The 15,246-nt window shown below is 37.9% G+C and overlaps 1 protein-coding gene across 1 annotated transcript; it reads left to right on the top strand.

Moving 5' to 3' along the window:
- Window positions 1-1,960: 1,960 nt before the first annotated feature.
- On the top strand, window positions 1,961-15,121 carry LOC119900644 (atrial natriuretic peptide receptor 2-like). Its single transcript, XM_038715786.1, has 22 exons — window positions 1,961-2,081; window positions 2,370-2,502; window positions 2,919-3,042; window positions 3,607-3,711; window positions 4,412-4,514; window positions 5,351-5,496; window positions 5,581-5,653; window positions 6,041-6,188; window positions 6,452-6,538; window positions 6,655-6,798; window positions 7,329-7,450; window positions 7,699-7,843; window positions 8,042-8,090; window positions 8,170-8,277; window positions 8,481-8,600; window positions 8,838-8,931; window positions 9,381-9,468; window positions 9,712-9,851; window positions 10,137-10,289; window positions 11,912-12,010; window positions 13,091-13,182; window positions 13,832-15,121. The coding sequence occupies exons 1-22, from the start codon at window positions 2,066-2,068 to the stop codon at window positions 13,940-13,942; spliced, it is 2,400 nt and encodes a 799-aa protein (XP_038571714.1). The 5' UTR covers window positions 1,961-2,065; the 3' UTR covers window positions 13,943-15,121.
- Window positions 15,122-15,246: the final 125 nt, after the last annotated feature.

Below are 15,246 nucleotides of genomic sequence, written 5' to 3'. Positions count from 1 at the left end.
AACACACACTCATTTTAACAATGGCTGGGAGCTGTCATGCAAGGTGCTGGCCATATTATACACAATACAGGCTATCTGATGGTTACAACTTAATCATTGCATAAGCTTTTATATTTATATTACACTGTTGAACAGAATCAGGTGGTGTTTCTCCAGTGATCAGAGTGTAATGTGGTGGTGGGTATCAAACCTCAATACACAGGAAAACTACATAAAAAGACGGCATAACATGCCTGCTCATATTTATTGTTTTGTTTACTTATTCTTTGATCAGCTGTCATGTGACCACCCTCTTCCATGACTGCCACTGGCTCGCCACAGTGGTAAAACAAGCTCACGGGCAATGGGAGAGAGAATGGAGACACTCACCTGCTTCCACAAGAGACTCAAGACTCACTTGTTAAGAGTTTACCTGGACTCTGCCTCCCTACTTCACCCCCCCACCTCCCAAAAAACGCACTTGTATGTTTGTAAATTCCGGCTATCAAAAATAGTAGGCTTACTTAGCACTGTGTAGCACCTTAGCCTAGCTATCTTTGCTGTCTACCAGCAGGCTAACCCCTAGCAATTATCAGTGCTTGAAAGTTGCTCTAGTGACATCCTTACTCTACCGACAGCCGTCTATTGCCTTTTCACTTTCTTCTGCCAGATGTACTTAATTTTAAGTCGCTTTGGACTTCTGAGCAATCATAGTTGAGTAAAATGCTAAGGAAGAAAAAAATCTGAAAGCTCTGGAAAAAGCAATTTTTTTTTTGTAAAACAAACGTATTGTGTTGCCAATGTACCCAAGAAAAAGGTTAGGCTACTTGTCAGGCACCTGTAACCTCAACAACTGCTTCCTGTTGACACGTTTTTGAGGAAGAATAAATTGAATGTTCAAATTAATTGTGAAGTTGATACAGTTTCCCCTATAAATACCCCTAATTTAAGATAGTACAGATGGAGTTAGATGATGCAGAAGACCTAAACAGTAGAAAAAGGTGCCCTGGTGGTCAGTTCAGGTGCAGCAGAGACTTCTGGGTGATTATGACCTGTAGGACAGTGAAGGTGAGCGAAAGAACAAATAAGTGATCAAACTGTGATTGAAGAGCCTCTTCTGCTGATTGGACAATTAGGGACAAGGGTGTGGCTGGGCCTCAGAAAGAAACACATTTGGGGAAGGTTACTTTGGTTGTGTTGAGGTGACTGCGCAGAAACCCTTACATAGACGCACACACACACACGCACACACACACATGCACGCACAGATTTGGTCGTTCACTCAGCTAGTTAGTTCAGAGCGTGTCCAGCCACAGCAGCAAACCTCCTCATGGCTCTACAGACAGTGGCATCCCTTTACCTGTGTTTCCTGCTGGTAAGTTCTCACTTAGTAGAGGATTTTCAAATATAACACAACAACATGTTTAATTTCAGAGTGGAAATGTGGACTAATAGCCACAGATGTTTAAGGTTAACCTCTTGATGAACTGCATAATTATGTGAAATGTTGACAGGGATAGATGCATTTTCCTGTGATTGTACTACACAGAGGAAGGAATATAAACTTTTGTGTAAACTGCGTGTATCATATTCACATTTTCATTTATTGCTGAGGAACACCCCTTGCTTTTGTTGCCTTGTCAGAAACACTTGTTGCTGCAGGGCATGTGGTCACAGGCTTATTTCTGCAGGCTATTTTCCAGCTTCATGTGGGGCTGATTTCCGAGTTTATAAAACAACCTAGAATCAATCTATACTGTGATTCTTACTTACATTTATCCACAGTTCTTTTGCTAGTGAAGTTGATGTCGGCTGCTGTTTGATTTGACTCTTTATCATCTTGGCTGAAATCCATCCAGGCTTTACAGGGTGGAACTGTGTATTTAATTCATTAACTCACATGACCAGACCTTGACTTAACACTTTACACACATTAGGTTTTTTCAAATTTGTTTACACATACCAAAAAGAAATGCCTTTACATAAAAGAAGCTTCCTGTCTCACCTGCAGGGAGTAAATTGCTGGCATGATCTGGACAACACAGAGTATGACTGTTGGCCGATCAACAGTCCAAATGATTTCAACATGATAAGCTGTGGTGGTGAGTTTTTATACATTTATTTGTCTGTCTGGGTCTCTGTTTGTTTGAGTGTTTCATGGCAGTTGTTTTGAGTGATTCATCTGTAGATTTACTGTAAAATCAGATGGTCTTCCTCTTGTGGCTGAAAAGGCATGAGACAACGTTTACAGCATTAGTCCAGAATTAATTACAGTTACTTAGTAGGTGCGGCCCAACAGAATCATACAATACACAGTATCCCTTACACGCATATGTGCACTGTTTGAAAGTAGCTATATGTTTTGGCGCTGTGCATGTTTGCTGACACAGGTCTGGAAATGGCCTGGGTGCAGCGTCCTCCAGAAAAAGTAACCAATGGGGAAGAGTTCAATGTCTCGTACACAGTGACGGCCTCAGATTCTTTCTATGAATACGCAGTCAGGAACAAGATTTTCCAGTTCAGGTAAGAGTGTTACATAAACTCCTGGAATTCTAAATGTCGGCAATGCAGGATGCACTCACGCACACACACTGGCAAACAGCTTCAAAATGTAAACATTTTTAAGTGAGTAATTGTAAGTAAGTGATTTTTTTTTGAGTGTACAGTTCCATCACAAAGTGTCTCAATACACTTACACGACAAAAAGAAAAACGACTATTAGCCTACAATTAATTAGACATTACATTTAATCAATTACCTATTGCTGAGCGATCCATCACCAGAACTAAATATGATTTTTTATCTTAATTTAGGCTAATGGCTCTAAGAAAGGTCAGCTGATCATCAGGCTTTTGTTTTATCTCCCTTTGTGAATAGGCTCATGGGGTGTTGAGTTAAGTATTTCAAGTATTTGTCTTCCCACCCTTGTTCCCTTCTAGTACTGCATCAGAGGCAAAGACGTTCTGTCATGAACATGACTGCCCGGAAAACTGGAACAATGCCAATGAAATGAACTGCTGTGTGTATCACGCCAACATCCACTCCTGTCCTCTCGGCCTCATGGTGAGTACCCAGTACTAGTAAGTTCCACAACACTGGTTTCATCTCACCAAACACAGTCCACATTATCATCACCTTCTCCTCATAATAAGAAAACTAAAGTGGGCAAATATATCTTTAAATCTTTAATATTAAGGGACATGTATTTTTTAGGAGTGCATTATACTGCATATTGATATCTATCATTTAGGATAATGTCATTATTTTGTTTGCTTTTTATTTAATTTGCTTCTTCCAGATTTGCTCTCAAGGCACAATGACTTTGAAATCAATCAAGGTGAAGCTGCAACCTTTGTGAAGAAATGAAAATGAATGTGTTTTTCAGTGTATGGTTGTTGTATTAATGTCCAAAACATTACCCATCAACAAATCACTGCCTGAAAGACATATAATTATTGTTAGAATGATAAATTACAGTACATCAAGGTCAATTTTAATTGAGTCAGCGCACAACTTGAAAAAATGAGGGTAATTCAAATATCAGCACTTACTATCACATGAATGAACCGTCTAGAGGGCACATTGAGGAGTAAAACCTCTCCAAACTGTTGTTTTGTCTCTTCACAGAAACAAGATGGGATCTGTGGCCCATGGATTCCTGACGATGGTAAAATAGTGACGCACACTGTGTCTAAAGCAGGCAAGATGCCTCAGAAATACTGGACTTCAAAGGTGAGCCAACCCAAACAAAACTCGTCAAAAGAGTGGGTAATCTTTAACACATGTTGAGTTTTGGAGAACATTTGTAGTATCCCATATCCTGTTACAACAATACGTTGTACGTTTTTCCATTATGCGTTATTTACACACCCAGACCAAAAGTATTATAAAAATAAATCAATCATCCACTACTGTTAAAACAATTTTTTTGTCAGATGTTCAACTTTAACTTTGTTGTCTGAATATAATTCGTATTGCACCCAGGCAAAACACAAAAGTGATGTGTTTGATCAAAGTGAAGCCTGTGGTCTGTTATGATGGTGGTTCACAAAACAACATGGCAGCAGGTTGTAATTACTTGTCAGTTAGTAGGAAATTACACAAGTATAGAAAGCCATACTTTGGGTCGCAGCTTATCAAATGAAATGAATGTTAATTTATAAGTACAAAACAAAAATGTGTTCATGTATATGTGTGTTATTGTGGTGAAAAACTGACAGAATATTCTCTTATACAATCCTAAAAAGATGTAAGAGAACAAACAATTCCTTATATGACTGACACACACACACACACACACACACACACACACACACACACTACTAAACCAAAAAATAAGAAATAATTGTTGGCTGAGACTAATAATACTATATAATATGAAACCTCACAGTAAAGTGCATTTTAACTTCTCTCACTGTGTCTTCTCATACAGGTGGTGCTGATCCATGTGGGCGTCACCTCAGTCATTGCTCATATCAAAATAGGACAGATGCACGCCGCACTGGAGTCCAAAGTGCTTGTTGTCAGTGCTCAAGGTCAGTATGCTAACACTCATAGGGTTTCCATTGGCTGATGTGCTGAATCCTACAGAATATGCTGAGTAGTGCGTCTGATGCTCAGCCATGGTAAAACTATATGTGTACAACATTACCATCATTGAGGTGTTTAGCAGTATGCACTAGGTAAATAAGTTGGTGCAGGCAACAAGACTACTAGCACAAGCTTATTTACATCATGAACCTGTACATAAACAATAGTGGAAAGGTGAAATTGTGTGTGACCTTGTGGTAGAATAGCCATCATTTCAAAACAAGGGCTACACTATCAGCTGAGTTGCAATAATAAACTCAATTTTACACTTTTACTTACTAAGTACATTTACTTAGACTGTATTTAAGTAAACATTTCAAGTACTTGCACTTTACTTGAATGTTTCTATTGTTGGCTAGTTAATACTTTTCCTCCACTATTTTTGTTTGATAACTTTAGTTACAAGTTACTTTGCAGATTCAGATTAACACAAAATGTAATCATGAAATACATTATGTGTTAGGTAAAGTTAAGATAAAATAAGACTTTTTTGATCCCCGGGGGGAACTTCACATGCTACCCAGCAATATAAACTAGTTCAAGTTAGCCCGATCTTTATGAGCTGCAACATTAAACTAATGTACACTGTAATATAATCTGAAATAAACCAATCTGCTTAATACATTTTGATGCTAAAACTTCTGGAATTTTACTTTGATGAATTCTTACTGCGAGACTTTTACTTAGGGTGTGGTACTTTTGCTGAAGTAAATGACCCCTTCTTCCGCCCACTGAATTCATTCATTCACTGAAAAACGTAAACTGTGTGATTGTGTTTCAGTGTGTGGGGATGACATCTGTGAGGTGGACGAGAACTGTCTCAACTGTCCCGCAGACTGTGGTATCTGCCCGATGTCCATCACTATTAAGGTGGCCATCGGGCTTCCAGTTGCTCTCTTCAGCAGCGGCTTCATCCTAACCATGGTGGTCAGTCTGTGCAAAACACACACACACACACACACACACACACACACACACACACTGATGTTTATCTTTATTTCCTCCTGGCAGTGGCTCCAGTACCAGAAACAGAGGATGTTTTGGGATGAAAGCTGGATCATAAACTACAAGAGCATAATATTTGGTAAAATTTCTCACGTTGAAGTTGTTAATAGATCCTGTTTACAGATACTATATTTCAACAAAAAGCTTTACTTACATTAACGCTCTAGACTAGCTCTTTCGTTCAAGACTTCAGTGTGATTCAGGAATGGATCACTTTAATTTTTACTTTAAAACAAAAAGGGTGTGGCTGTTGTCCCAGATCCATCATTTTTATGTAAGTAAGAAGGGGTCAGGCCTGAAGGATGTTTTATCCTCTCTACTCCCTCCAATTAAAAAACATTTCATTCCTATGTAAATTACTGGATTTTACTATTTTTATAACTCACCATAATAGAATTTCTCAACACTATTCTTGAATTGACAGTAAACTGTTTGTCATGAGTACCTAACTGTCTGGTGTCTGCAGGTAAAGTGTGCCACGTGGGCCTGGGCAGCACCACCAGCCTGCAGCACATCAAGAGCAATAACTCCACCATCAGTCAAACTACTAATGTGACCGTTTGTACCAGAGTCAACACCACCTTTAAACAAGGCTTTATCCAGCGAGGCATCTAGTGAGAAATGTTATTTTTAGTTCATATAAATGCTCATGAATCATAATTTTTCACTGTTTCATTTCGAAAACACTTTTTAAAAATTTGCTTTATGGATCAGTAAATTATAGACAAGGCTATATGGATCCACATGCACCGTAGTGGCAGTGTAAAATTTACTTTATGTACTGTACAATGCAGTAAAATACAATTCCCTATATAAATAAATCTGTATTCTGTATTTAGGTGATTAAGTTGACTTGATGATGTTAACTGTCTTGCAGCGATGGAAGGACAGTGGGAGTGAAACACATCCAGAATAAACATTTCACCCTCTCTAAAACCATCAGGAAGGAGGTGAAAGAAGTAAGGTGAGGAACAGCCTGCAGAGGAAGAGCACAGCGTGTATTTTGCTGACATGATAAAGTCTTGTCTCCCAAAGGAAAGAACAACTCCTGCAGCTTGTGTCATTTTTCAAATTGGTTAGGCAACTGGACCACCCCAATTTATGCAAGTTCATTGGTGGATCCATTGAAGTCCCTTACGTCAGCATCATAACAGAGTTCTGCCCCAAAGGAAGCCTGTCTGATGTCCTGCTGAATGATGACATCCCTATCAACTGGGGCTTCAGGTGTGAAAAATCCCATGTAGCTTAATTTTTTTCTGATCTGTACGTTGTTTTTCTTTTTCTTGATCTTAGTAGCAGTTGTAGCACCAATAGATCTGTCATTACTGGTTGTGTGCATTGTGTAAATGGCCGTTTATTTGCCTATTTTAGCTTTTTGTGCAGTTCATACTCACACCTAGGAGCTAAAGATCATGGTATAGTCGCATCTAACCGCTCGCTGCTGGTTAGATGAGAGATTTTGTGGTGTGTGTTTCTTAAATTCCACAGATATCTGGCCCACAGATGATGGGATGAAATGCAAAATGTATTATGCTGAGGAAATGTGAGCTGGAAATGTCAGATTTTGGAAGACCTCCTTTCCAGAGCCAATATTTTATACCACAGTTCAACAATCACACTAAAATCTGTCACAGAAAAGACTAAAATACTAATTTTAGACCAAATTGTAGCATGACCCAGTGTACTTTTTGTTATGTGCCAAGACCTTTACCTTTGATTTAAAACAATAACAGTAGTGTTTCTTCCTCGTGCAGATTGTCCTTTGCGACTGACATCACCCGCGGAATGTCTTACCTCCACCAGCACAAGATGTTTCATGGAAGACTTCACTCCAGAAACTGTGTTATTGATGACCGCTGGGTGTGCAAAATCTCAGGTGACAAAATACCATCCTGTCCACAGTTTAAGTTTGTGACCTGCCAAGTCAAGTCTAATCGTTTTTGTCTTATTATATTCTGTTGTCAGCAATTACACATGTGACAAGTCACTTATACACAGTTTATATGACACTAAAGGAGTCATTTCACTACACAGCCACATCCTACACCATCAGCAATGTTATTATTACAGTGAAAACAACATCCTGTGTCACTGTACTCTGTATTTTTTCGTGTTTGGCTTCAGATTATGGGCTCACAGCTTACAGGAAGGAGGATTTTGAGGCCGTCAGCAGTGGCTTCAATTTTTTGGATGTAAATCGCATATACTGTGCCCCAGAAGTCCTGCAGGGATGCAGCTCCAATATGACACCAGCGGCAGATGTCTACAGGTGTGTTTGCGTGACACCATATATGCAGTTAATTATAGTTAAATTAAATAAAGTTAAATTAAAGATGTGGAATTTTTTTATGGTGGACAGGCAAGCTTATTCATACATATAAAAAGTGTTGCTGTTGAATTTTAGTAACTGCACTGGAAAATGCAAGGAAAATAATATCCTTTCTCTGCTTTTCCCTCCTCTCCTCAGCTACTCTATGATTCTGCTTGAGATTGCAACTCGCACTGACCTCATTTCAGTAAGAGCCTTCTCTGTAGATTACAACCTTTCGGCTTCTTTTTGATCTTTGCTTTGTAACCAGCAGTCCTCTCTTACAGGACCAGCCTGAGGGAGTGAGAATGGATCTCATGTGGCGCCCCCCTCTGCCTGAACTCAAAGCAGGGAAGGCAGATACTGACTGTCCCAGTCAAGGAGACTACTATGAGGTCTGCCACATGTGCAAATGTTATAAATGTTGCTAGATCTGTATAGTGAGAAATGTGATAGTGGAACTAATTACTCTCTTGTTGAATTGGATCTTGAATAAACGCAAAACCTTGGAAATGTTAGATTAGTATTATATGTCATATTAGTGTATAAACATATTAGACAATGATTTGCTGCTCTCTTTTCTGGAACACTTGAACAGCTTATTAAGAAGTGCTGGTCTCATAATGCCACCATGAGGCCCACGTTTGAGCAGGTGAAGAAGACGCTCAACAAAATGAACCCACACAAAGTCAGCCCTGTGGACATGATGATGAACCTGGTAATAACCCACAGAAATATGGTAAAATAATGTGGAAAACATAAAATAATGTGGAAAACATTTGGGTGAAGTTGCATAGTATGCATTAAATGTATCATGAATGATACAAGAAATATAATAAATATGATGTAACGTTTTTTGAAATGAAAACCTACGATTCCCAAACAGGGCAGTGTTTCAAAGACAAATGCTAAGAAAAACAAAAACCAGGCACAAACAGGGTTTCTTTAACTACAGATGGAGAAGTACAGCAAACATCTGGAAGCCATAGTTGCTGAGAGAACACAAGACCTTCTTCAAGAGAAGCAGAGGACCGATCGGCTGTTATACAGTAAGTCAGGATAACAGTGTGGAGTGAAAGGGTTGTATGGCTCTAATTATTGATCCTTGAATAATAATTGAAGTACAGCTTTTAGGAATTTGTCTTTGTGGTGTTGCAGAGATATCACTGAAATATGTAGTACAAGCAGGACTAGAAATGAAGCTCATTATGAAAGGGGTGATGAGAAGTAAACTATAAAATGGGTACTAATACATTTATTATCTACAATATCTGCATGCCTTAGTGCAGCACATGAAAAGTTGCTCAAGGATTGTTACTCTTAATGTCAGTAAATCATTCATATGAGTTACTTACACTTGAAGTGTAAATCTTGGAAGTATTAAAGAACACAGTAAAATGTGCACACTGCCATCTAGTGCTACAGAAGTAGCACCATCATCATTTCTATGTCCCATAGACAGGGCATTTTTATTTCAAGTCATGAAATCCCTGTGCAGGTATGTTACCAAAACCGGTGGCTGATGACCTTCGTCAAGGTCGGACAGCGCAGGCACAGAGCTATTCCAACGCTACTGTCTACTTCAGGTTTGTGTTGTGTACAGCATGTTCATTAAATACAGTTTTGTTTTTTAATGGACATTTGCTCATTTTTAGATTCTCTGCAGTATAACATAAATGCGTTTCACTAACAGGGATATATTTAGATTTAATTTTCATAATTTGTTCCCCTTTGCATGTTTTTATGTCTCATGCAATTTACTTTACTTTTTTTTAAAGATCATTTGTAGAACTATAGATGACTAACACTGTATTACTCCCCTGTGACAGTGATATTGTCGGCTTTACTCAGCTGTCTAGTGCCAGCACTCCCCACCAGGTTGTGAACTTCCTCAACCAGCTCTACACCACCTTTGATGACATTATTGACAATTACGATGTCTACAAAGTGGAGACAATAGGCGATGCTTGTAAGTAAGGATAATAAACTCAAAGTGATACATTATTTTGATGAAGAACCATAAAAAAACTCTTTCTCATCTTGAAAATAATGACAAAACAGTAGAGGGATAAAAAAAAAAAGAAAGATAGGCACATAAACAACTGCAATTGATGATACAAAAGCCAAAACCATAACTGATTTACTGTCGGAGGAGTATCTGGTTGTGTTCTGACATTTTATCTGTTCATCTCTCTCGTCCTCTTCCTGTTCCTTCTTCCTGTCTCTTTTCATGAAATAATGCCTAACCATCCAGACATGGTAGTCTCTGGGGTCCCTCAAGAAAATGGCATCAATCATGCTGGAGAGATAGCCAGCATGGCTCTTGATCTGGTCAGTGTCTGCCACACTTTTAAGATCCCCCACAAACCCAACACACAGCTAAAGATAAGAGCTGGCATCCACTCAGGTACTGTAGACATCTAATCTGTATCCAGCATCAATTTATTAGTTTATCCGACTACATACCATGTCCCAGTCAAAGAGTGCTCCAGTTAAAAAAAAAGGTTACATGTTGCAGAATGTGACAGAGGGAACAACCTGTAAGCATATATAGGTAATAATTTGTTATAAGAATTTAAACTTTCAAAAATGTGTACTATTTCACACGCAGGACCATAGCTAATACAATACTTTCAATAAGGTCTGGTCATGATAAAAGAGGGCAGTCCACCACCCCTGCATCACTAAAGTTTGACAATATCAATTATATGTATTGTAAGTAAAAAACTGACATACTTGATAAAGTAAAAAAAATGGCTTGGTTCAAAAAGGTGTCTGAACACATGTCCAGCCTGACCTCTGTACAAAACCAATTTTTTGATAATTTTGACAGATTTAACAGGGGTTTGTGATTCGCAATTAGTGGATCACATCGTATTTGGATCACCATTTTCATTTTCACTGAAAGAACTATTACAATCATGATGATGTGACATTTGTTGGAATCTGTACCAAACAAACATATTACTTACATCTGGAGAACAGGATTTGTAGCCCGGAGCATCTCTGCAGCATTACAATACTTCATTATAATGCTGGTTTGTCACACATTTTACCTTAAAATTGCAGCTTCTGCGATTTGAATATTGCACTTGGCTCTTCCGCAGATACATTATCATGTTTCTGCAATGTCATATGCCATAAAACTTAAATTAATAGCCCAGGCTTTTATTTGCTTTAATCAGTGATCTCACCCTGCCTATATTTGGGACAGGTGTCTTTATGGGACAGGCCTTTAATTCCTTTACCACAAAAATCTTGCTCAGCAAAGCTGGGAAAAAGGATACTATCAAATTGTTTATTTAGACCAATATGAATATTACTTAATTACTTACTTAATAAAAATTAGGCAAACAAATAACAATTCAATTATCATCAAATGACTGATGAGTCATTTGATTTTGCTCAGAGAGACAGCCTTATATCATAATACCGGACTACCTAGGTAAGGAGGAAAAAACAAAGGTTACTGTAGTTATTTCAACATGGATTATTTTTTATAAATATATAATAATAATATAATATAATATAAATAAACATGATATGGACGCATTTTGACTTTATGACCTCTTCAAAGGGAACCACCACTTCTTTTTCGTCTTTCTTGTTCAGCATATCATGCCAGTAAATCTGAATGAATTGTACTTTGGTGCTCATGGTTCCCCTATAATGAACTGAACAACTGAATTGTGGCGCATTCATTCCATCTAACGATGTGTAGCATCTCCATATGGACATAAGTAACATTCATATTTGTATATGCTATGTAGCAGCTTAGGACCAGCTCCAGTGGGCGACCTGGTGGGCTTCAAGAGGTTTTAGACATCCAAAGAACATATATATAACTATAAAAGACCAGGCGTCTAATTGAAACCTGCATTTTTTTGTCACAATGTGTAGCCACACCAGGCCAGTAAAAGGGACAGGCGTCTAATTGGGACTCTGCTTTCAATTGACATTTTTACGGTATACAATGTTATCAACCACAAGTAGGCTATTACTCACAATCACTGCTGTTTATTCTGCCAGGTCCTGTTGTGGCTGGTGTGGTTGGCACGAAAATGCCTCGCTACTGCCTATTTGGAGACACTGTCAACACAGCGTCACGCATGGAATCAACAAGTGAAGGTAATGAAGGATTAGACACACTGCCTGTCATCCAATTAATGTCTCAAAGTGGAACAGTTGGTCTCAGAAAATCTTAGGTTAATTTAATTTTTACCTTCCAACATTACTTGTGTATTCTGTATTACTGCACTGATTCAAGAGTTCATCTGCAGTATTCTTGTAACTGGCTTCAATGGCAGTTCAGAATCAGCCTTTGGCCTGTGCTGCCGCTGCTCCTATTGTGCCAAACAGGATTGTCTCTGTGTTTGCTCACCTGGACTGGAGAATGTGCTCACCAAGCACCTGATCCTCTGCATTAAGCTTGTGGGATAATGGAAAAGCAAAAGCACTGAGTGACTGTAGGCCCATATTGTAGGCGATAAATGTAATTTTAAACTAAATATGAGATGAAGCTAAAGCTAAGTCATCCCAATTTTAGAGTGAGGTTTGTGCACGCAGTACAGTACATTTTGCAAGTCACTATGCAAATAATTATAAGGGTCATGTTTTAAAATATGCCAAATACATACTTGGTAGGTATATAAACATGTATATGCAGTTTGTCTTACACTACAGACATACCTTACAGATATTATCCCGCCTTGTATTTTTTGTATTATGTATTATGAAAGTTAGTATAGCACAAAATTTTTAGTACATGACTGTCATGCTGTAACATGTGGGGTACTAAGCTATAGATACCAATCATATTGTATATTATAAATATTGCATGCAATCTGTATTAAAGTGACTACAATGATGTGACACAATCAATCAATAATATAACAATATACTGTAAATTATATATGATGATACTTTGTTTCACACTTTACAACACATACTAATTTTAATTAATCTTTTTCATACTAGGTCAAATAGGCCAACTTGGTTTGAAATGTAATATTTGTGCAGCAAAATGTGTCATACAAATAATGTTGATTTCTTTTAACAAAGTTTTAAAAACTGAGTACATGTTGAGTACAAACGTGCAGTACATTTTGCACATGATGACGCACCAAGATAACGCAAAAAGACAGAAATGCTACACGGCACACATTATTCATATTATCATGTGATATCACATGCTGTGTGTTTTTTTAGCACTGAAGATCCAGGTGAGTGGTGCCACAGCTAACCTGCTTCACACACTCAGAGGTTACATTCTGACATGCAGAGGAACACTTTCTGTGAAGGTAACATTATATTCATATATTCAAATATATGTTATATATAACCTGTGTCTAAGAAAGTTGAGATATTACACAGGCTGTAGTGGCAAATCCAGAACCATCTGCAGAACAATCGTGTGTTGAACTTCCTGTAGCAGTTCTGTAGCTTAGTTTGTACTTGGAAAACATACTTCTCGACACAAAACACTGAAGAGAAGGTTGGGTTCAGCAAATTCCAGCTGCAACGATAATCAAATCCAAGTGACTGAAAGTGACAAAGGATTTATGAGGCTGAGATTCGAAAAGATCACAGGAAATTTAAGACTTCCCTCTGAGTGAAAAGAGACTGGGTGTGTCTGGCATTTGCTTTCTTTTCCAGAAAAGTTTTATATTATCCAGTTCTACTGGCTTCTATTTGCATTGTAACCTAAGACTTCTTTTTGGATGGTGCAAGTGTAATTATGGGGGAGGGGTTTACTTCTTAGTCCCAAGGTAGAAGGCATGCATTGCTGACACATGTGATGTCTTGCTAAGACGTGGCCTCAGCTGCTGCTCTGTGCCCCCCTCAGACCCTAATGGCTTTATTTAAAATTCAAAGGGACACACACATGCTGTGCAATACGACTCTTCTCTCTCTCATGCACCCTGTATCTCATTTTTCTTGACCCAACAGGGAAAGGGGGATATGACAACATGGTGGCTTGAAGCAAAGAGAGATGATCATACAGACCCACTGCTTAGAACACCTCGATTCAGAGGAATCCCAGTGCCAGTTAGTGACTAGATCTGGGTTTATGGAGGCTTAAATGGGAAAACAACTGTATGAAAACTGGTCAGGCTTTGTGTCGTGCAATTGAATTGTTTTACACTGAGCTATTTTGGGGTTAAATGCCCAGATACCATGATAGGATGAACAAATAGTTGATCATTCATTTAAATGTCATACTGAACTGTAAATCCAATAGATGTTACCAGTGTTCAAAAGTGTTTGTCATCAAGCAAACACCTCTGATAATAATTTGTAGAAATAAATGCAAAATATTTACAAAAATATGTTTTTTACTACAATTGTGTATGTATTTGTAGTTGGGAAGAATGTAAAAAAATATGCACCGAAACATGCCAGAGTTGAGGTAATCACAAATTATTTTTTATAGGTTATTTTCATAGCTTTCATAGCTTTGTTTGTATTTTTGCAATGTGAGGCATTTTTGTGACTTTTCTGATAAATTAAAAGTAAAGGAGATATTTACTGCTTGAAAATGAAAAGAACCCTCTCTTATAAGTAAAACAAAAACTTTTCAAAGAACTCCCAAGGGAAAAACAGAGACTTCAGCACACTGATTCATTTGCAGCATTTAATTGTGCAAACATACTAATGTTTTAATGCTGCTGTGTCTTCATCAGAGTCAAAGATAAACTCTGTCTGATTCCTTACATTCAAATATTTTGACAAAGAACTGGCATCTGATAGAGTTGCCTTTTACACAGCAGACGTTACATGTATGTCTAAGCAGGAGAAGCACAGGTGTAATTATTGTACTTGATATTTGCTTTTTTCCATTTATTTTTGCCAATTAGGGCCCCAGTATTGCACATGATTTCTCACTGGCATTGCTTCTTTGGAAATTAAAACAAAGCCATGTGGAGAAAAAAAAATTGTCCTCAAACTGGGTGTACAAGTAGGCCTACTTTGGAAACAAACTCTTCCATTAAAGCTACTTACGTTTTCCAAATAATGTTGTTTGCCTTGAATTTTCAAAATGTTGCATGCCTTGTTGATGCAGAATAGATCTTATACTCACAGATGTAGCCAAATAAAGTCATTACTTTTGTAAAATAAGAATATAGTATGTAGTAGTCTGTGTAAGACATGCAGTTTAATGAGCTATATTATTATTGTTATTGGTATTGTGTTATGTTCTGTGATTGTATAAATGTCATTAAAGTTACTTTGAAGTTATACTTTTGAATAAAGTCTCCTTTATATGTGGGTACAAATGCTGAATAGAAGAGAAATACAGTGCATAACGTTCACTGCATTATATCAGAAACATAAAACATTTTTGAAGGCTTGCTCCTTCCCCA

The sequence above is a fragment of the Micropterus salmoides genome, unplaced genomic scaffold, assembly GCF_014851395.1.
Source record: "Micropterus salmoides isolate LMB-PRFRI ecotype aquatic unplaced genomic scaffold, ASM1485139v1 Ms_hic_scaffold_13, whole genome shotgun sequence".
NCBI lineage: Eukaryota > Metazoa > Chordata > Actinopteri > Centrarchiformes > Centrarchidae > Micropterus > Micropterus salmoides.
This window is presented reverse-complemented; position numbering and strand designations above follow the sequence as displayed.

Coding starts and splice junctions, on each gene's coding strand:
- LOC119900644 (XM_038715786.1), top strand. Junction 6,799..7,328: donor CCTATCAACTGGGGCTTCAG/GTGTGAAAAATC, acceptor TTCCTCGTGCAG/ATTGTCCTTTGCGACTGACA. Junction 7,451..7,698: donor CTGGGTGTGCAAAATCTCAG/GTGACAAAATAC, acceptor GTTTGGCTTCAG/ATTATGGGCTCACAGCTTAC.